The following is a 21,454-nucleotide window of genomic DNA, read 5'->3' on the forward strand; positions in this document are numbered from 1 at the left end:
ATCTGCCTTAAAATTTAGTGTGATTTCAAGATACACAGGCTTCATCTTGCGCATTTTTGCGTCGAAATTTCAAAAGCTGATAGCGGAAATGGATTCAGCGACCCAAAGTTAGTTGAAAGCCCAATTTTTAGTAACATAAAACAATTTTTATAATTTTGTCACTACTTTGTATGCAGAAGTGCCACTGTGAGATGATCTCATGACTTTTTCTGTACGTAAACGATTTCCTTGGGTTCATTTGCAGCCCAGCACTAAAACCACTTCAAAATGATTAAGATAATCGAATTTGCAAATGAATTTCACAATGTTATTCGCAAATTTTCTGTAAAGTATCTTGTACAAAGATATCCGTGTTTTGACCGTTATATATTACAAAATTATTCATTTTTTATAAAACAAGTCCATGAAATTCACCATTTTCCTTAACATTACTATAATGTCGACAACGTTGAAAATATTTGGTTTAGTCAATATATTTTTTTAAATGCGGAAAAGGGTAATGAATTTTATTCTGTACTGAGTATAATAATTGGAAAATAGTTCAAATTTTACAAAGCGCATACTTTTTGATCTCATTGAGCCTCTAATACATTTGTGGTCATAATTTTGAAACTCTACCTCATGAATGATAAGATGAACCATCACCGAGGGGTCTACACAGCTGATAAACAAGTTCAATCCGATAACGGATAGATCCAAAAAGGCAAAACTATGCTTATCATTATTGTGACCAATAGTTTCAGTGTAACTGGCGGGTAGAATGCACTTGCCTCACACTTATATCATTTCCAATTAATTAGTAATTGGAATACTAAATCTACATGTTAAGTTTTTATGATAGAAATTCATATATGCATACAATTGGCGAGAATATTTTGACAAAATTGAATTTTTCATTAGAGGAAAGTTCCCCAAAAATAAAATTCGCAATGAGCAAGGGGGGGGGGGGTCTGTCGTTGTGTCATCGAAGTTTGCTTCTTTATTGGGGTTGCTGGTTGTAGCTTTGGAGGCACTGGGTGCAATATTTGTTTCTGTTCAGTTGGTACTGGCAGTAGGTTTCGAGATACAGGATATATCAGTTATCGGGTTGCCTTTTGATTGTGTTTTGGCAGTGCATGTTAAAGTCAGTTTGTTGGTGTTCACTGCAGTAGGGGAGAGCGGGGCTAGTTGGCGGTGTTTTCAGTTTTCATTTTTTACCCCTTTGATGTAGGTAAATCTTGCAAAATAGAACACGCGGCATAAAAAGGCAGACTGTTGGCAAAATCTCTGAATTTTATTAAAATGTTTGATTCATTGTCATTGGCGATATGTATGGATACGCCAAATAAGCAATCAAATGGGGAATCAAATACTTCAGAGATCCTTTTGAAACGCGCAAAATGTCTTTTTAAGAAAACTGTATATTAACCGACATTTTCAATCATATTTCAGTCTCAATACCACGGCATTTTGACTTTGACGCGTATTCCATATTTGAAAGCATATTTTCGAAAATCCTGGTGCGATTGGCCGAAGTAAATATCTCCTGCATTGACGAGATACACAAGAAAAAGAAAATTTTCCTCATCGTATGTATTTTCAGAATATCTAATTTAAAAAAAAATCGGTTTTATTCGCCCTGACAAAAAGTTGTAACCCCTTAAGGGGAAATTTAATCTAAACAGAACATAAACACCTGTTTAACCACTCTAACCTATTTAAACGTATTCAGTAAGTGTATATGCATAATATTAACTAGTTATCAATGTCTATGTTGCGTTATTACTTGAGTAACAGGAGTTATTCTTAATACCTACTATATATAGTAGGTTGGGCATTCATGGGTTAATGTTATCTTAAAGAGACAGATAGGAAAAGATAGTTTAGGTCAACCACATACCAATCACACAAACGCCGTTGTGAACGCCACTGAAAAGGTTTCTCCAAGTATCGCTCGTGACGAGTGCCACTTCTGCGTATTCCAACATGAATTCTTCGCAATGAAGTTTTCTGTCAGAGCTAAACATCTCAACGTTACTATTGCGGAGGTGGTGGAGCTGTATGTATTAAGCTCCAACAACTGTTCCACCCCACTTTAAAATTACTAATTGGACCTCCACTTTAGGTTCGACGGTTCGATTTGCGCGCTCAGTCCTATTTGCCTACGCGGAGCTTGAAAACAACAGCTGAAACTTTGTCCATCTTTCGAATTTCGACGACGCCGATAGTTCAGTAGTAAGCGTGGCAGGTTCTCACCCCAGTCGGTCTGGATTCAATCCCAGCCGAGGCTATTCAGATTTTTAAGAAGTGAAAAAAAATCTGTGTTCACGCCTTCTTTCGGAAAAGAAGTAGACCCGTTGGTTATGGTTCATGTATTGATGTACCGATATCTAGAGTCCAAACGATGAAGTCACCTCTCTGCTGTCAGTGATAGGCACTCAGTGCGTACAGAGGCCGATGAAAAGAAAAATAAGAAAAAAATAAGTAAACTAATTATTCTGGTATCGGAACCTCTGCCAAAAACCTAACGTAAAATGAAAGCTTGATGAACTGAAAGTATTTGAGCTGTTAGGTGCTTTCCTCGCAGTGATAGAAGCTGCTCAATTTTTACCTTCCAATGCTCAACACAATTCGCTTAGAATATTCACAATAGTCCAATTACGTGGAAGACGTAGCCAAAGACAATCTAAATTGATAAGTTTTATCAGTTTTCAATAATACTGCGACATAACGAAGATATATGAAAAATTCATTTTCCGTCGTGAACGTAAACTGTTCCTGGCAGCACTTCTCAATCGGAATCCAATCAGACTAATTGCAATAACTTCATTTTCTGATCTGATTCTTATAACTATTAATACTCAAATGAAAGGCAATAGTCACATTTATCAGCCTTACTTGTTTTTGTGAGCAAATTTTACCTCAATCAACAGTTATAGCTGTTTAAGAAAGCCTGTTTTAATCCACCTAGCGGTGCAATTGTGCCTTTCTCATTTCTCTAAACTATGGCACGGAGGCTTTTTATGTTCAACATAATTGTGGAAATGTGCATTACATTCTTAGTACACTTTGCACTTATACACAATGGCATGTCAGCCATGAACTTGATGAGCTACGTGTCGACGGTGAAACACTTGAAACAAAAAAATATCATACTTCATTAGCCTAATCAGCATTAGATCAATGTTATCTGCTTGCTAACTCATTTTGTCATGTGGGGGTAAGTATGTGAGGAGGACAAAAGTCCCATGAACGAACGACTCCCCAGCTTAAATTGGTATGCTTTGTGATATAGTGGTGGTTTAAAGATGATGGGGTTGAAAGGTGGGGGTATGAGGGCTGGATGGGGTGGTGGTCTGAGGGGTGATTTAAGGAGATTTTTAAAGGAGGGGAGTGAACAGTAGAGGGGGGGGGTGTAACCCCTCTCCGTAAACCATGAACTACGCCCCTGTTAAAATCCAGAAACCTTATGCGAGCCGAAAAAAAAATTTGGCCGGGATTAGATTGACGTGTTTCAGAGTGATTGCATAACCTTTCTATATGAGAAAGGCAAAAATGTGCCAAAATCCAAAAAAGTGAATCGTCGTCAAAGTTTTTTCGAGTTTGCATCAAATCTCGACGTTTCATGCACCTTGAACACATTTAGCATCAAAAGTAAAAAATCTATTTTTAATTTTCCCTATAGTTTATATAAGAAATTTCTGTGTGGCCGCACTCTGAAACCCGTAATTCCGGAACCAGAATTCGGATCGATCCAAAATTCAATAGCAGCCGATGGGAAGGTTGCACCTTTCATTTGAGACTAAGTTTGGGCAAATCGGTCCAGCCATCTCTGAGAAAAATGAGTGACATTATTTGACACATACGCACATACATACACACACACATACACACACACATACATACATACATACACACACATACAGACTTTTTTCGATCTCGGCGAACTGAATCGAATGGGATATGACACTCGGCCCTCCGGGCCGGGATTAGGTTGACTTTTTTCAGAGTGATTGTATAACCTTTCTATATGAGAAAGGCAAGACGTTGTTGTCAACAAACAACATGGGCATGAAGGGGTTAAGCGGATCAAAACATGTTTTCACATTCAGCATCTGAATAGAAATATTCCCGCCCATATCAAAGGATCGGGCACACGTTCATGCGCCATAAGTCGACTCAGAAGCACCGGCAAAGGTGTGATGGTGGATCTCGCAGATAGGCTGGAAAGCATACCGATTAATATGAAAATCGGCAAGCCGAGGCAACTGACTGTAAAACTGCTCCCATTTATGCTTCAAAGAATCCGGAACGTTTACGTCCCAGGAACACAATGACAACCACAACTCCCTGCATTGGCATTTTTCCTCTTACAACTACTATTGGTGCAAATAATCCTAGTAGGTCAAAGAGTTGGGAAATAACCGATAAATTTGATTGCTTTGTTACTTGGAGAATATTAAGGTTTACGTGGAAATCAAAGCAAAACTAGTTAAGCTCAGGCTCCCAGACAATGCTAAGGGTTTTCACAGTTTCATCTCGGTCAAATCGTAAACTGGATTGAGTTCCAATTTAATCAGTATCTTGCACTTCAAGAACTCTTAATTGGTTGGAAGTCCACTTACGTATAGGAAAACATCCCTTCGCAAGCAATTCTGTCAATTCATTACGCATCTGAAAAGCCTCAGGAATGGAGTCAGCAATACCAATGAAGTCAACAACACAGAACGATTTTTTCAATACCAGTTTACCGAAAGTATAAGGCGTAGGTCAGCTATTTTCGTCCGCGTACTTTATCACCTATTTTATTAGGTGATTCATATACAGTGTTATCTTTGAAAATGAACTATCTTGGTTATGCAACTAATTCCCTGATCTTATTTTATGGCAAATAATTAAGTAGGTTTCATTTTATTATATTCACAATTGCACATATATTGTCGTATGTAATTTTAAATGTTCTTTGATTTGATGGCATTGTAAGGGCACACATATCCGCCGGTTGATGCTAATCGAGCTGACATTTCTTTGGACTGATCAAACTAATTTGTTTGTTTAGTGTTTATTTGACCAACTAGGAAACTAATCCACGGGGCAATTAATGTGCGTGGTCTTGTCTGAGTGAAATGATGACTGTGGATTCATACATTAGGGGTTGAGAATTGGCAGTTCGTGAGAAGAATTAGAAGCTATTTACCAATTTGCAGCAGTTATATCAGCACGAAGAATGTATGGTCGGTGTTGGGTCAGACCGAACTAAGTCGCAAAATCTTACAAAATGAGATATTCATAGCATTGGATAAAGAATTTCTTCAGCTACATTCGATTTTTAGCTGATTTGAAATACGTTTCAATAAGCAAGAATTATAGCAAAAATTAATTTCAAATTATAATGCAAAGGATGCTGCGATTGAAGCTTTAACCCCGTTTTTCTCGAAATCAATATAATGTCACTTAGTCCGGTCTGGCTTAACACAGACCATATGTTTTATTGTCATATTCATTTACTTATTTTTAGTCTCATTAATTAATTTAATGAAATCAAATTAATTAATAGTTCTCATTGTATCGAATGCTTTCAACTTATCATGTTAACTATATTTCTTCATGAGTATAAAAATATTCTAGCTTGATTGTTCATGTAAAAAGTGTCAGGTTACTTTCTCTTCGTTCTTATTGTCTCCAATCTTGTTCTAGTAATTAGTGTAAAAATTAGCATCATCGATTGCATATTCGATATATAAAGCTAGTCGTTTCAGTTATTTCGGTAGTGCTTATTTTATAACGTTTAAAATGCGCCTCAGTTAGCATAACAAGGCGCGCGAATAATGATAACATAAAATAGGCACCTAATTCAATTGTTCGCGGAAAAAAAACTATATATAATTGTCATATTATTTGCTATATAAATATCAAAGTTTATACACGATAAATAGTACTTGTATTACAAATCTTCAATTACATATTGTATTGCCATATCTATATCGACCAATGTCTCGAAACACTAAAGGTAATCGCTTGGTATTGTATTGCTTTTAAAAAAGTCGTGGTTCGCCCGAATAAAGAAACAAGGAATAATGAAATCGTGAACATACCGTAAGATTTAATTAAACATGAGCAACACTCCTGACTGTCGGCTGTCCAGAGCAGAAGTTGCTTCTTGTTTACAAACCGATCATTTCCAAATTAATTCAAACAAACGATAAATCTATCATCAATTCTCGGCAGCCGGCTGCCCAGAGCAATAAAGACACGATAATACTTCTGAGAGTTGCACAGATTGTATCACTTATCAAGGTGAATCCAGATTTGTGTGACCCTATCCCATCCTAGTAACAAAAAGTCCTTTCCATGGCAAACGTGGAGATGCAGAAGTATACACGGTCTCCATAACAACGTTTGCTGCACTAACATTCCTTTCCGATGACTGCAAGGACGTGGCCGGCGCCGTTATTGACAATGCAAAGTATAGAACTCTCGGAACGTGCACATTGCGAATGGATACCTACTCCCAGGCCCCATTCGTTGATTCTTCGTGCAATTTCGCTTTTTCTGGTCAATCACGGAGTAGCAACTACGAATAGTACGGTCATCATGCTCATGCTCACCAGTTTACCGAGAGGATAAGTACCACTTTCGCCGTTTGCAAATTGTTGAGTGGTGCGTTCAGCCAAATTGAATGAGAAATCCAAACCGTAGGTGACGATCTTCAAAATGGATTAGTATCTGGCGATTCCTTTTGCGCGACGTCAGTAACAACGGCAACAATATACTTGCGGAAACAGGTCCCCAATATCAACAAATCGTCCTGAATAACGGATCCTGCACAAACCATAACATTCAACGAATATCCAAATCTCGTATAGCTTGAACCGTTGACTCAACGCGGGTTTTAGTGGTGGTGCCTCCTTAATAACTGGATGCTGTGGGAGGTAAAAGGACAGTGATTCTTTCCAAGTTCCTTTTTGAGCATGTTGCGTGTGGTCTAATGAACCATATTCCTTCTAAATTCCTCGTAGCTCTTCCTCAGTACAGAATTCAGTTGGCAAATCTTCATTATAGTAGGATCAACCGACGCAATGCTGCGAGCTTAGATTCTCCAAGCCAAGATTCAAAATTCTCTCTTTTAGGATAGCGTACCACAAACTTCTTTAGTTCGGGAAAGAGTCGACTGGTAATAGTCTTCCCAAAACTTTTCCTCAACTGACTAAGCTGGCTATATGGATATTTCTTTGATTCTCCAAGAATCTCTCCATGCTTTCTTCAAAGTAGACCAATGTTTTACAACTTGGGGAGTTTGCAGATGACGTTGCTATATCAGTTCCACTAGCGACAATCCAGCCGAACACACCGTCGATGAGGATGGGAAGTGAATCGGAAGGCTGAATGCGAGCGGCGGAGGGGAATTTAGCAAAAATGATACGCAAAGGAATCAATTTATCTACGAATAATAATTTGAATAATTCCTTAGTCGATAATCACACAATGTTCGATATATGCGATGATGACATCAACATTCATTTTCTCTATCACCGATAGTTGTTAATGTGCAGCTTCCGTCAGTAGTGCGTTCACATTGCATATCAAATATCATAATATTTGTCTTGGTGCAGTGGTGCAAAATGGTTATCAGTCAACTTTTTTACGTTGACCTTGATCAAATTACGTAGCCGGCTGCGATTGAATGAATGCCCCGACTTAAAATCTGCTATCATTAGTACGATTTCGGCGTTCGACCGACAAGCAAGTGATATTGAAAGGAAACAATGTGGTATACTCTGCTCGGTTGTTTAGTAGGGTTCCTAGGTGTGGTGTATCTGTTTCTAGTTTGGGAATTTAAAAGATGGAAAAAGATTGGTGTAAAGGGGCCTAAACCACAAGTACTATTTGGTAATGTTCCCAGTTTACTAACACAGAAGAGGAACGTGTATTATGACTTAGAGGAAATTTATAAGTGAGTTTCAATCCGTTGATAAAACAATTACATTAATTTATGGTCAAATAGAATTTTGATTAAACTATGGTTTAGGATGTTTCATAGAAATGCTTGTAACTGAAAATAAATGATCAAAAGTATGACAGCAATCTTCTAAAAAGTCACTCTCGTTTTAGCGACTTCAAGCACGAGCCTGTGATTGGTTATTTCAGCTTACGTACCCCACAGTTAATGATACGCGATCCGGAACTGATTAAAGAGGTCCTAACGAAGAACTTCAATCATTTTGCTTCGAACCAGTTCTCCGACCTGGTGGATGAGAAATCAGATCCACTATTTGCTCGTAATCCATTCAATTTGTCAGGAGAAAAATGGAGAACTCGACGAGCGGAAATAACTCCAGCTTTCACAAACAATCGGGTAGGACTAGGTATTTATGTGAAAAATTTATAATTGGCATAAATACGGTATATTTCAGATAAAAGCACTTTTTACCTTGATGGATGAAGTAAGCATTCGAATGACTGAATACATACACAAACAAATCAAACTGAAAGGCTCGGCATTCGATATCAAAGAGTTGATGGCCAAATTTACGACCGATGTCGTATCTAACTGTATTTTTGCAATTGACGCACAATCGTTCACCAAGGAGAAACCTGAAATTCGTGAAATGGGTCGACGGATTTTGGAATTCAACTTTCTCGTGCAATTGGCAACGGCCGCTCTCACATTTTTCCCTTCAATCAAAAACTTTTACAAATTCACTTTCATTCCCAAGGATGTTGAGGCATTTTTCATTCGAATTATGACTGACGCCATTCGGCACCGCAAACAAAACAAAATTGTTCGAAACGACTATCTGGATCATCTTCTGTCACTGGAAGAAAAGAAAAATATCTCCGAGGTCGACATGGCCGGTCACGGTGTATCATTCTTTGCTGATGGATTTGAAACATCCAGTATTGTTATGACCAACTGTCTTTTAGACTTAGCATCGCATCCCGAAGCCCAGAAGCAGTTGAGGGACGAAATTCGTCACGTTCAGAAAGCCAAGGGAGGTTTGACTTACGAAAACCTGGGAGAAATGGTCTACCTTGATCAGGTACTGAACGAGTCACTTAGACTTCATCCGATCATTCCGATTTTAGGAAAAAACTGTACGAAAGATATTGTGCTGGTGGGACCAAAGGATAGGAAAATTCCTATAACAGAAGGCACGACGGTTACCATTCCATTCTTCGTTCATTTGGATTCACAGCATTACGAGGAACCGGAAAAATTCAAACCGGAACGTTTTGCGCCGGAAACTGGAGGTACCAAACCGTACAGGGAGAAGGGAGTGTTTTTTCCATTCAGTGAAGGACCCAGAATGTGCCTTGGAATGCGGTTCGCTCTAGCACAAGCGAAAAGGGGTATCGTAGAGATCATTGACAAGTTTGAAGTCACTGTTAATCCTCGGACAAAGCTCCCGATAGAATATGAGGCTAAAAAGTTCTTGCTTTATGTGGTTGGTGGAATATGGCTGGACCTGAAAGCCATAAATTAAAAATTAGCCTAAAACATATTGTCCATTATATTAATGCACTATTATGCAAACAGAATCGAAATAAAATACAAATTTGGAAAATCTGTCCGTTTTTTTTTTATTTTTATAGAGTAAAGTGCCAATTTTTATTTCATTTCATTCACTATAAGGAAGGGAACCTCACCAATTCATTAATTACTCGGCCTACAGTCGATGATACGCGTACAAAGCGGCATCAACAGCTTTGCTTCATTGTTAAGAACCAATAGAGTGCTCTGAAAAAAGTGAAATTCTCGTGTTTGAGCGATTGTTGCCATACCATTTGACTCAATGCGTTGAACAAGGATGTCAGACGCTGCTTTAACCAACAGCTTCAAATGAGTAGGTTTATAATAGAAAAATGGCGAAAATAGACTCACTACCCTATATTTCGCTACTCTTTTGCATCATTTGTAAAAAATTACAGAGATACAGCAAATACAACTGTTCCACTATTCAAAATCCACTCAAAACAAAAGTTCAAACTATTTCGGTTAATTTTGATCGAATCATTTCGAATTCTTTTTTTACATTTCTTGTAATGGTATAGAAACCCTCAAACTTTGAACATTTATTCTGACGCCTGGAGGGCCGAATCAACTGAGCTCAACAAATTTGAAAAATATGTACCCTGCTATCGTTGTTCTCTTGGTCCCCAAAGGAAAATATGCCACCAGCTTGGCATTTATGTCCTACAAAGTTGGACTTAATCCCGGTTTGAATGACCTGCGTCATGGCCAACTGTAATGCAGTTCCGCGAATTCGTTATGCTGCCTAGAAACTGACTCCCTCAGCCGGATTAGCTGTTCCTTGCCTCGTTACTTCCACCGTGCCCAGACAATGTGCACCAGGCGCGGCTGATGCAAACAACACGATACGAGTGTATTATCATAATACAAGCGGACTAGGAACAAAGTTCGACGATGTATATTTGGCTGTCATGGATGGAAATCATAATGTTTAGGTTCTAACTGAAATCTGGTTGAATGATAAACTCTGTGCAGGCATTTGGTAATTCAGACACTGTATACCGTGTTGATCGCAATGCCACTAACAGTACCCGCTCGCATGGTGGCGGGGTTCTTGTGGCTGTTTCGAACACTATTGCCTCTTGTCGGATTGCGGAGAAAAGATTCTCTTCCATTGAGAGTGTCTGGGTGAATCTTAGCAGAACATCTAGAAACTGTTTCATTGGAGCTGCTTACATACCTTCGGAAAAGCAACATGACTGTAATGTTTATGTTAATGACTTTCACGAACAGACCCCTTGGCCTCAACGGTGGTTGCTAAAATTAATTACATTTTAAAATAGTTGATACTTTCGTTTTTATCGTTTTTTCCTCGTCCGGTTGAAATGAAGCCATCGCCACACTGTTGAATTCACTTGAGGCTGGTCACATGCCTTATCCACGATGTAAGTTTTCCGACATCGAGCTGCTCGATCGTCTGATTGATCACCTTGCTTTTAGCTTGAAAACTAATTCCGCGATCGCTATAGATGATAGCTAGTACTCCCATCCTAGCTATTCTGTTTAAAATTGCCATTACGCAAGTGTCGGTAGTCACCTTTTCTCCGAGTGTCGTCCAAGCAAAAGCAGAATCGGGTCGTAAAAATCCGCCCCATGTAGGTGAACGGACGACTGAAAGCGGCCAGACAAGAATGTGAAAAATCAGCCATCGCTGAGAGTTGCAGTTTTGCTCGATCGTGGCTTTCAAACGAGGAATACGGTAGCGTTGTAGAACTTCGTTGATGATTGTGGAATGGTTTGGGTGGGTGAAACGTTCGTGAGTCACGAGGGAGAATGACGGGTACAACAAAATCGCGTTCGGCAAACGTACAAACTTTTGTTCGAACACGAACACGAGCAACTCCATTCTCGTCTAGGAAGGCACAGTGGATTGTTCTTAATCATCTTTGTCCACTCATCTCTCGCATAGTTATTTGCCGCTAGCACGGTGATATAGACTACCGGCTGCGCTTGGCGGAACAAGTAGTCCTCCGCTTTAGCTAGCTTTTGTTGCACCAGCAGTCCAAAGACTCGATGTTATTGTCTCGTAGAGTGCTGTAAGTTGTCGATGAAAGCCGTGCTACCAAGGAGAGTGATCAATCTATAGTATTCTTGCGCCCTATAGCAGGATCCATAATTCTAGAATGAATAACGTGGACTTGTCGGTTTATTGTCGGTTTCTCGAAGCTCTGTCCGGCAATAGATTGGGAACACGTGTCTACCGCGTCCGTTCATTGGTAACATTCTGCTTAGTCGGAATACAAAGCCACTCAATGAAACATGATGGACAGTGATGCCATTATCGTATTCGCCATTCAGACACATACCAACTAGCTCTCAATCGTGAGCCCCTCGCGAAAACGATAGACGACCGCCGTGATACCGTTCTCATTCGTATCCACAAATGTGTGCATTTCCGCCTTACCGGTCGTTGACGTTCGTTACTTATACAGATCGTACCTTCCGAAAAACGGCCAGCCACGTCAACCATTTCTCAAACAGCGTGTCTTCTATAGGAGCATTCCAGCCCACTGATGCTCTCCATATTGCTTGTATAAGAATCTCCAAAAACATCAAATGGTGCGTAATCAAACCCACGTGCGTAGAATTTCGCTTGTGGATGGCCACCACCGCCGGAGAGCAGATTTTCACCGTTACGGGAGGGTATTTTTTCTGTTCTTCAAGCGTTGTCTGTTTCAAGTTTGCCATGACCGTAACGGAGTTTGATATCCAGTTTCGAATTTCAAACCCAGCTTGCTCGTGAATCTTTTTGCTTTCCTGAGCGAGCTTCCATGCATTTTCCTCCGTATCAGTGCTATCGAGCATATCATCAACGTAATGTTGCTTCATAATTGCATCGACCGCCCCTTTATGGTCCTGCTCGAATCGTTCTGCGTTCAGATTCTTTGGACGTGTGGTGCAGTGCTCGCTGAAAAGCATGCACCGAAGGTCATCACCTGAACGACGTAAATATTGAGCTTCGACTTCGACTCGTTAGTACAGTAGCGCTCAAAAGTACTTTGTAGGTACTTCATTTCCTGCATTTTCAGAAAAATAACTTCCTTTCCTTATCTTACGTTTTAGAGCCATGGTGTCTTTGGCAAAGTTTTTTTTTATTTTGATTATAGAGGTTTTAACCTTAGGGTCATTTGCCTCTTTTCGGGTTAGTGCAATCTCCTTTGGAAAAATCTCTAACCCTTTGTGCGGGGTTGGGATTCGAACCCAGGTGAGCTGCGTACAAGGCAATCAATTTACCAACTACGCTATGCCCGTCCTCTTTGGCAAAGTTATTACATGGCATCTAGCGCTTGATTTGATCATTTCATATTAGTTCGGAATTCAGCCGCTAGGGTGGCGCTGTTAAGGGGTTACACCACTGTAGTACACGAAAAAATAGACATATTTCGGGATTTTTTCTAGATGCAATAAAGAGAAAATCTCGTCGCAAGATTTTTCTACAATCCTTTGTCGTTAACAGAGATGCCAATATTGCCGAAAAAATATCACCTACAAAAGACTTTTGAGCGCTACTGTACATTTTAAGAAGAAGCGCTGGCAATGCATTTGAATGTTGGTCTTCGTCTCTCATCCGCACTTAGTGAAACATCTCCCTGATGTCCTCGCATACTGCCACTCGGAGCTCGCGGAAACGGATCAATGCCAACAACAGCGATGTTAGCTGATTTGGACCTTTCAGGAGGACTGAGTTTAAAGAAACACCATAGACGTTGGCAACTGCGTCCCACACTAGGCGAAACTTGCCCGGCTTATTTGGGTTCACTACAAAAGGTACAAAATACGCACACGCTTTTCTTGAAGTTCTTCCGAAGTCAGCTTCTGACGTAACCCTTCTTGGCATTTTTTTTAAGTTGTAGAGCCTTGATTCCACTGCGACCATTTAAAGGAATATTGTGGTATGACTCAATTTGATGTTATGCACCTCAGCTTTCCCTTCATAATTGAGATACGAAGGGCCTGAATTCGCATATTATCCCAGTTAGAATCAACTCGTTTTATGAATCTGATTACCTTACTAGGATTTGATTGCCAAATCTCAGAGGGCTGTAGGAGCCCTTTTCCAAGAATTGAATATCTATAACTAACAAGAGCGCTGCAATCACAAAGTAGATGCTCCGCTGTCTCATTCTTAAATTGACAGAAACGACAAATCGGACTTTGAATTTTTCCCATTTTATGTAGATGATATCTACTAGAGCAGAGACCGGTAAACAAACCAGTTATTATTCTAAGGTTCCTCTTACTTAGATTAAGTAAAGTTCGAGCGGCTTTGGCACTCGGCTTTATAAATTTCCTTGTATGCTTTGCAGTATCTGTGGCGTTCCAGTTCTATTCTACCATAGACATTTCCCATTTCCTAAGTTCCATATTTAAAGTACAGGTTGAGACTCCGCAGAAAGGTTCTGGGCCTATAAACTCGGTCTCGGAACCTTGTCTTGCCAAACTATCAGCTGATTCGTTTCCTTGAATACCACTGTGACCCGGCACCCAAAGCAAGCTTACTTCATTATTCCTTGCCAGTTGCTTAAGTAAAGTAATGCATTCCCATACTAACTTCGACTGACAAGTTGAGGCTTTTAAAGCATTAAGAGCTACTAAGCTGTCTGAAAAGATACAGATCGTTGCAAATCTATATTTCCTCTTAAGACAGATATGCACACACTCACGAATTGCTTGAATCTCCGCCTGAAATACAGTTGGGTAGTGTCCCATCGGGATAGTTGTTCTTATCCCGGGTCCAAACACCCCGGCTCCTGTACTGCTACTCATTTTTGAATCATCCGTAAAGAAAACAATAGAGTCTGAACGGAGATTTGGCCCACCTGTTTCCCACACAAGTCTGCTTGCTACAGTCACATTATAGGGAATTTCATGGTTTGCCTTCGTCTGCATCCAGTCTATTATTGAATGTGAAATCGTCGCTGTTGTGCTATCTTATGACAAACGCCATTTTGGGGTAAACTGAGTTAGATATGCCACATTACTTGTTTAAAAAATCTCTACAAAGTGGCGTTTTCAGAATTTTGAAATTCTGCTTGGTTATTTAGATATAGCTAGAAACATGATAAGAAATTGTGAGTTTTTTGCTTCAAATCACTATATCTAGGGATTGGCTCAAGTTATATTGAAGTTTTAGACGGTTTTATGTGTGAAAATGTCTAAGGAACACAATGGCATAAACATTTTCGAAAGAAAATTATACGAGTTGTGAGAAAAACAAAGTTTTACTTTTGAACTGGAAATAAAATATATTTGGCAACACTGTAATCGAGAATAACCAATTTTTCTAGATTCCCTGACTCATTTCCTTTAAAGTGCATTTCACCGAATGTTTATAGACCATATGAACCCAAAAATATGAATAAAAGTTAAAAAGTGATGATTTTTTTCTATGGAAAATTTTCCATGCACGAATATGACACGTCATACAAATTTTGTCATCAATACACGCTTATGACACGTGTGAGTGCGACTTTTGTTTACATTCGTAGTAAAAACTCGCAACATAGTCAACCGATCTTCGTAATATTTGAGAGATTAATGCTGAACAGATAGAAGCATCAATTGTCTTCTTTGGATTGTTTATACCATTTATAAGTTTCAAGATATTCAATCTCAAACTTTAAAAATCGTTTTTCTCGAAATGTGCTAAATGGCGCTTGTCATAAGATAGCACAACAGCGACGAAATAGGATTTATATTGAATTTTTTGAGGATCGTTAGATGTCCTGTCATATCTCCTAAAATTTTTGTAGATCGAGTTAATTGCAAGGCACTTTTTTCTGTCTGCAATTCCACGAACTGATGAAGCGGTAGGAGATTTAGAAGAGCATTTAGAGCCACGGAAGGTGTGCTCCGAATCACCCCAGTTGTTGCAATACATGCCAGTCTTTGCAGTTTATTCATTTTTTTTCTGAGCGGTCACCTCTTTAGTTTTAGGCCACCATGTTAATGAAGCATAAGTTATTCTAGGCCTTACTATTGTCGTATATTCTTGGCATGTTCTTGGATCTTCTGCTCAAGAGCCTCGGCTAGTACTGGATTCTTGTTCCAACGGTTTTCGAGACATTTACATCGGTTGAAAGCCATCGGAAGTCGAAGGTGATCGTTTTTTTTAATTCGTTTATTTGACACGGCTCAATGCGTTAGCTTAGAGGAGCCATGGGTCTTATATACTTACAAGATGTAAAAAATAAAAATTACAATACATTTTATTTTGAACCTGTAAGATCCCGTGCGCGCAACTTGCTATTGCGAGCGGAGATCTTTTTTAGCGTCGGGAAGATGTTCCTTCTCTCGCCAATTTCGGGGTTATCCATGTCTCTCTTGTTGTCGTTTACGCCCGTATCAACATCTTGATTACTGCCTTGATACTCGCGATCAGATGTTCTTCCTGGCTTCATTCCCTTGCGGGTCACGAATGTGAACACTCCATCCTTGGTGGTAGTTTCTTCACTGGTGGTATTAGTTGTTAAGTTTGAAGTACTTGACGCAGCTTTTACAGTTGTCATTATTGCCTGAACAGCAGCCACAAATTTGGCAACCGTTTGCGGTTCAGGTGCAGATATTGGAGCTTGGGTGTTGGCATTTTTTCTGCAGGTGAGCTTTCCTCAGCGGTTTCTGGGCAGGGTTGTCCGTAGTGTGCCGTTTGTTCACAGAACTGGCACGTATTCGTTTGTCCTTGATATGTACAAAGAGTTCGTTGTGTAATGGTATCACCACCTTCTGTTTTGTACTGCAGGGTAAGGTAGGAGGGAATGAGTTGGTCTACCCGCATTCTCACCACATAATTTGAAATACCTGGGAAGTAGTTTCTCCATGTGTCCTCCGTAATAGATTCCACTGCTCCGAAATTCGATATGAATTTTAACTGCCACTTTGCAAGTAAGTAAGTGGAGATAAATCATGTGTTTCAAGTTGTTCTGCGAAATAAATCTTTTCGCCTGGGCGAATTTGTTGAAGGTTATCAGCACCACATGCCTGACGTGTTCAAGCTGTATGGAGGTGACTTCCGAAAACCGAAGCAGCATTTTCACCTTCAGCAGATGTTCCACATCACGAATACTTGGTCTTATGCGAAGTCAATCGCCACTGTGTTAGGCCGAATAATCACGTTTTGTTGATGAGACTCAGTCATCTTGAAAAATCACCTAAGAATACAAATAACGGTATCCTTTGTTCTCCAAACAATTCACACAAGTAACTGTTTTTTTTTCGATCGCTTTGCACTGGCTCGGACAGAAGCAGGAGCACACTGAGTATCGTGACCGCTGTTTTTGATGGTTGAAAATAGACTGTGAAGGTGATCGTGTCTTCAGAGCATGCCGGATTCGAAGTGGTTAAGCAGTGGACGGGTTAGAGATTCTAACAATGACTTAACCCGTTGATCGTCCTGAAAGAGAAGCAGCTTGTTTGGTTTGATGACTCCCATGCTATCCAGCGTGAAGTAAGATTTCATCTCTTTGTGATGAACATTACCATCCTTCAGCCTACACTCACATCTTCCTACACCGTGTCCGTTGGCGTTTCCATTTCTGGTACAATTGCAGAAAATCGTCCACCCCAAGCAGGTATTCGAGTGGTGGTCCACCCAGGTACGTGTACTTCTCCTGCAAACTGGAACCCGAGCAGAGTCTGACAACAAATTGAAAACTAAACTTGATGTTGTGATGTTCGGCAAATGATTACTCAGGTTGTTGTCGGTTTGGTCGTTTTAACGGTTAAAAGATCAAGATGGAGAACAGAAAAATTGTCCTATGATATCAAACAGAAAACTAATTCTGCTATCAGTGAGAGTAAATTGAAAGCTCATTGAGATGTTGAAATTTTTTGTGATATCAAAATATGTATTCACTTTGATGTTTCACCAAAGAAATATAAACATAGAAAATTCTAAGAAACAAGGATAGCAAAATGAGATCAAAATTTGATGTCATATTTAAAAAATCGAAAACTGATAGCAAAATTAGATTTCAATTTGATGCTATTATCAAAATGTGATTTCTACTTGTTGTAATTTTGATGTTCGACTTTGCTCGGGAAACCAGTAACGTCTGCGGTATGTGCAACGAAGAGACAATACATCTAAGGACTACTAGTGTCCATTTTATTCATCAATGGTATTGATTCAATAAGCTACGATGTACACGACCTCAATACATTATAATGACTCACAATAGAAGTATTCACGAAAGATTTGCATATACATGCATTTCTACTAAAATACTTTCTAGTTGATAGAGTGCCTCCCCCTGGAGCCGCTTATTCACACAACGTTCGATATACGCGATGATGACATCAACATTCATTGTCTCTATCACCGATAATTGTTAATGTGCAGCTTCATCTACAGTCAGTAGTTCGTTCACATCGCATATCAACTATTATAACGTTTGTCTGGGTTAGGTGCGATATGGTTATCAGTCAAGTTCTTTACCGTTGACCTTGATCAAATTACGTAGCTGACTGTGATTGAATGAATGCCCCGGCTTAAAATCTGCTATCATCAGTACGAATTTGGTGTTCGACCGGGAAGCAAGTGATATTGAAAGGAAAACAATGTGGTGTACTCTGCTCGGTTGTTTAGCAGGTTTCCTAGGTGCGGTGTATCTGTTTCTAATTTGGGAATTTAAAAGATGGAAAAAGATTGGCGTAAATGGGCCTGAACCACATGTCCTATTTGGTAATGTTCCCAGTTTATTAACACAGAAGAGGAACGTGTATTATGACTACGAGAAAATTTATAAGTGAGTTTAATCCGTTGATAAAACAATCACGTCAATTTATGGTCAATTTGAATATTGACGCAACAATATGCGAATGCTTCAAAGTAGTGCTTGTAACTGAAAATAAATTCCCGATCAATTGTATGGCTTCTATATCTTCTAATAAGCCACTCTCTTTTTAGTGACTTCAAGCACGAGCCTGTGATTGGTTATTTCAGCTTACGTACCCCACAGTTGATGATACGCGATCCCGAACTGATTAAAGAGGTTCTAACGAAGAATTTTAATCATTTTGCTTCGAACCAATTCTCCGACCTGGTGGATGAGAAATCTGATCCACTATTTGCTCGTAATCCATTCAATTTGTCAGGAGAAAAATGGAGAACTCGACGAGCGGAAATAACTCCAGCTTTCACAAACAATCGGGTAAGATTAGGTATTGATGTGCCATATTCAGAATTGGCATAAAATACGGTATATTTCAGATAAAAGCACTTTTTACCTTGATGGATGAAGTAAGCATTCGAATGACTGAATACGTACACAAACAAATCAAACTGAATGGCTCGGCATTCGATATCAAAGAATTGATGGCCAAATTTACGACCGATGTCGTATCCAACTGTATTTTTGCAATTGACGCACAATCGTTCACCAAGGATATACCTGAAATTCGTGAAATGGGTCGTCGGATTATGGATTTCAACTTTATCGTGCAATTTGCATTGGCCGCTCTAACATTTTTCCCTTCAATCAAAAACTTTTACAAATTTTCCTTCATTCCCAAAGATGTTGAGGCATTTTTCATTCGAATTATGACTGACGCCATTCGGCACCGCAAACAAAACAAAATTGTTCGAAACGACTATCTGGATCATCTTTTGTCACTGGAAGAAAAGAAAAATATCTCGGAGCTGGACATAGCCGGTCACGGTGTATCATTCTTTGCTGATGGATTTGAAACATCCAGTATTGTTATGACCAACTGTCTTTTCGACTTAGCATCGCATCCCGAAGCCCAGAAGCAGTTGAGGGAAGAAATTCGTCACGTTCAGAAAAGCAAGGGAGGTTTGACGTACGAAAACCTGGGAGAAATGGTCTACCTTGATCAGGTACTGAACGAGTCGCTTAGACTTCATCCGATTGGTCCGATTTTAGGAAAAAACTGTACGAAAGATATTGTACTGGTGGGACCAAAAGATAGGAAAATTCCTATTACAGAAGGCACAACGGTTACCATTCCGTTCTTCGTTCATTTGGATTCACAGCATTACGATGAACCGGAAAAATTTAAACCGGAACGTTTTGCGCCGGAAACTGGAGGTACCAAACCGTACAGAGAAAAGGGAGTATTTATTCCATTCGGTGAAGGACCCAGAATGTGCCTTGGAATGCGCTTCGCTCTAGCACAAGCGAAAAGGGGTATCGTAGAGATCATTGATAAGTTTGAAGTCACTGTTAATCCTAGAACAAAGCTCCCGATAGAATATGAGGCTAAAAAGTTCCTGCTTTATGTGGTTGGCGGAATATGGCTGGACCTGAAAGCCATAAATTGAGAAATAACCTAAAACATATTGTCCATTATATTAATGCACTATTATGCAAACAGAATCGAAATAAAATACACATTTGGAAAATCAGGCATCATTTGTCAAAAAGAACAAACAAAGATCGATACAGCAAATACAACTTTTCCACTATTCAAAATTCACTCAAAATAAAAGAAAAGTTCAAACTATTTTGGTTAATTTTAATCGAATCATTTCGTAATCTTTCAATCGTATACATTCAATATTATCCAGCAGAGGTAAGAATTGTGGATCTACCTGTGGCTCCCACAAATTCTCCTTTGGGTTTAAACCCTAGATTGGAACTTCTCCAAGGGATCAGTCTGTTGTCAAAATTAACTGACTGATAAACCCAATGCCATCCCGTAAATGCAATATACTCACTTATTGACCAGTTCTTTTGTGGTCTTCTTCTAGATAAACCATTCATTATCATCATAATATTGCGGAGTTTCATAACATTATTCCCGGTATCCAATGCAAACAGGGTTCGACTGGACAAGCTGAGAGTATCTGTGAGTAACGTTGAGCAGACAAATAAGATAGCTTGCTGCAAGTATATTGCGCAGGAATATCGTGTCTACGTACCAGCACGGGTAGTTGAAAGTGATAGGGTATTCACTCCAAGTTGACTGTACAGATCTGCTGATTTGAGATTTTTAGGGTGTAATAAGAGAAGTTAAGACTAGCCAAACATGTCAAATGGTCCTAAGTGAAAATGACAGTTTCTCTTTGTTTACTTTCTCTTTCGCTAATAACTCGTCCGTTTATACGTTTGTTCATTAACTCTTAGCATAATATTCTAGTCGAAATCAGCGTTTTTCAATATACCCTGAAACAATATTGAAAAGGCAAAAGGTGTTTTTCAAATCTGCGAGCATTCTCATTTTTGAGCCATTCAACTAATTAACTTTTGCCCGCCTAAAAGAAGACAACATTCTCCGGCGCTGTAACTTACAAAATCGCAATATTTTTACAGCCAGCCAAAGTGGAAAAATCTTGCGAAATAATGATGCTTTATTTTCAAGTGGCCGCCGATCAACGATTTTTTTCATATTTTTTGTTAGGGCGCCTCTATGGAATGTAATCTTTAAGATCTTTTTGGTTTTCTGCTTGTAGACGACGAATTGTGACCTGTACCGTGCCTGCAGATGAGGTCGGTTTTCAAAACACTTTTTGTTGGAGCCGCCATTTTTGACACCTTACACTCGAAAATTTTGATTTTAGAGATGAAACCTCAATAAAAATTTTACAGAAAAGCACACATCGTCGCTGTTGTGCTATCTTATGACAAACGCCATTTTGGGGTAAACTGAGTATTATCAGATTAGTAATGTTGCATATCTAACATTACTAATCTGATAATTCTCTACAAAATGGCGTTTTCAGAATTTTGAAATTTTGCTTGGTTACTGAGGTATAGCGAAAAAAGTGTTGAGAAATTGCCAGTTTTTTGCTTTAATTCACTGTATCTTGGGATTCGCTTAAGTAATGTAGAAGTTTTAGATGTTTTTATATGCAAAAATATCTGAGGAACACAATGGCATAATAATTTTCAAAATAAAAATACATGTGTTGCGAGAAATATGCAGTTTTACTTTTAAAATGGCAATATTTCATGTTTGGCAACACTGTAGTTAAAAATTACTATT

The 21,454-nt window shown here is 39.2% G+C and overlaps 2 protein-coding genes across 2 annotated transcripts; both read left to right on the forward strand.

The window, feature by feature from the left end:
* The first annotated feature begins 7,702 nt into the window (after positions 1-7,702).
* On the forward strand, positions 7,703-9,545 carry LOC131683640 (probable cytochrome P450 28a5). The gene is made up of 3 exons (XM_058965774.1): positions 7,703-7,933; positions 8,092-8,335; positions 8,394-9,545. The coding sequence occupies exons 1-3, from the start codon at positions 7,746-7,748 to the stop codon at positions 9,462-9,464; spliced, it is 1,503 nt and encodes a 500-aa protein (XP_058821757.1). The 5' UTR covers positions 7,703-7,745; the 3' UTR covers positions 9,465-9,545.
* Positions 9,546-17,877: 8,332 nt separating this feature from the next.
* Positions 17,878-19,871, forward strand: LOC131683641 (probable cytochrome P450 28a5). Its single transcript, XM_058965775.1, has 3 exons — positions 17,878-18,255; positions 18,417-18,660; positions 18,720-19,871. Exons 1-3 carry the CDS (start codon positions 18,068-18,070, stop codon positions 19,788-19,790), a joined length of 1,503 nt encoding a protein of 500 aa, XP_058821758.1. The 5' UTR covers positions 17,878-18,067; the 3' UTR covers positions 19,791-19,871.
* The last annotated feature ends 1,583 nt before the right edge of the window (positions 19,872-21,454 follow it).

The sequence above is a fragment of the Topomyia yanbarensis genome, chromosome 2 (genome assembly GCF_030247195.1).
Source record: "Topomyia yanbarensis strain Yona2022 chromosome 2, ASM3024719v1, whole genome shotgun sequence".
Lineage (NCBI taxonomy): Eukaryota > Metazoa > Arthropoda > Insecta > Diptera > Culicidae > Topomyia > Topomyia yanbarensis.

What these genes read in the sequence shown, in the direction of transcription:
- LOC131683641 (XM_058965775.1), top strand. Translation starts at nt 18,068, where the DNA reads ATGTGGTGTACTCTGCTCGGTTGTTTAGCAGGTTTCCTAGGTGCGGTG. An exon ending in GACTACGAGAAAATTTATAA is followed by an intron (nt 18,256 to 18,416) that starts GTGAGTTTAATC and finishes CTCTCTTTTTAG; the next exon opens with TGACTTCAAGCACGAGCCTG. An exon ending in CAGCTTTCACAAACAATCGG is followed by an intron (nt 18,661 to 18,719) that starts GTAAGATTAGGT and finishes GGTATATTTCAG; the next exon opens with ATAAAAGCACTTTTTACCTT.
- LOC131683640 (XM_058965774.1), top strand. Translation starts at nt 7,746, where the DNA reads ATGTGGTATACTCTGCTCGGTTGTTTAGTAGGGTTCCTAGGTGTGGTG. An exon ending in GACTTAGAGGAAATTTATAA is followed by an intron (nt 7,934 to 8,091) that starts GTGAGTTTCAAT and finishes CTCTCGTTTTAG; the next exon opens with CGACTTCAAGCACGAGCCTG. An exon ending in CAGCTTTCACAAACAATCGG is followed by an intron (nt 8,336 to 8,393) that starts GTAGGACTAGGT and finishes GGTATATTTCAG; the next exon opens with ATAAAAGCACTTTTTACCTT.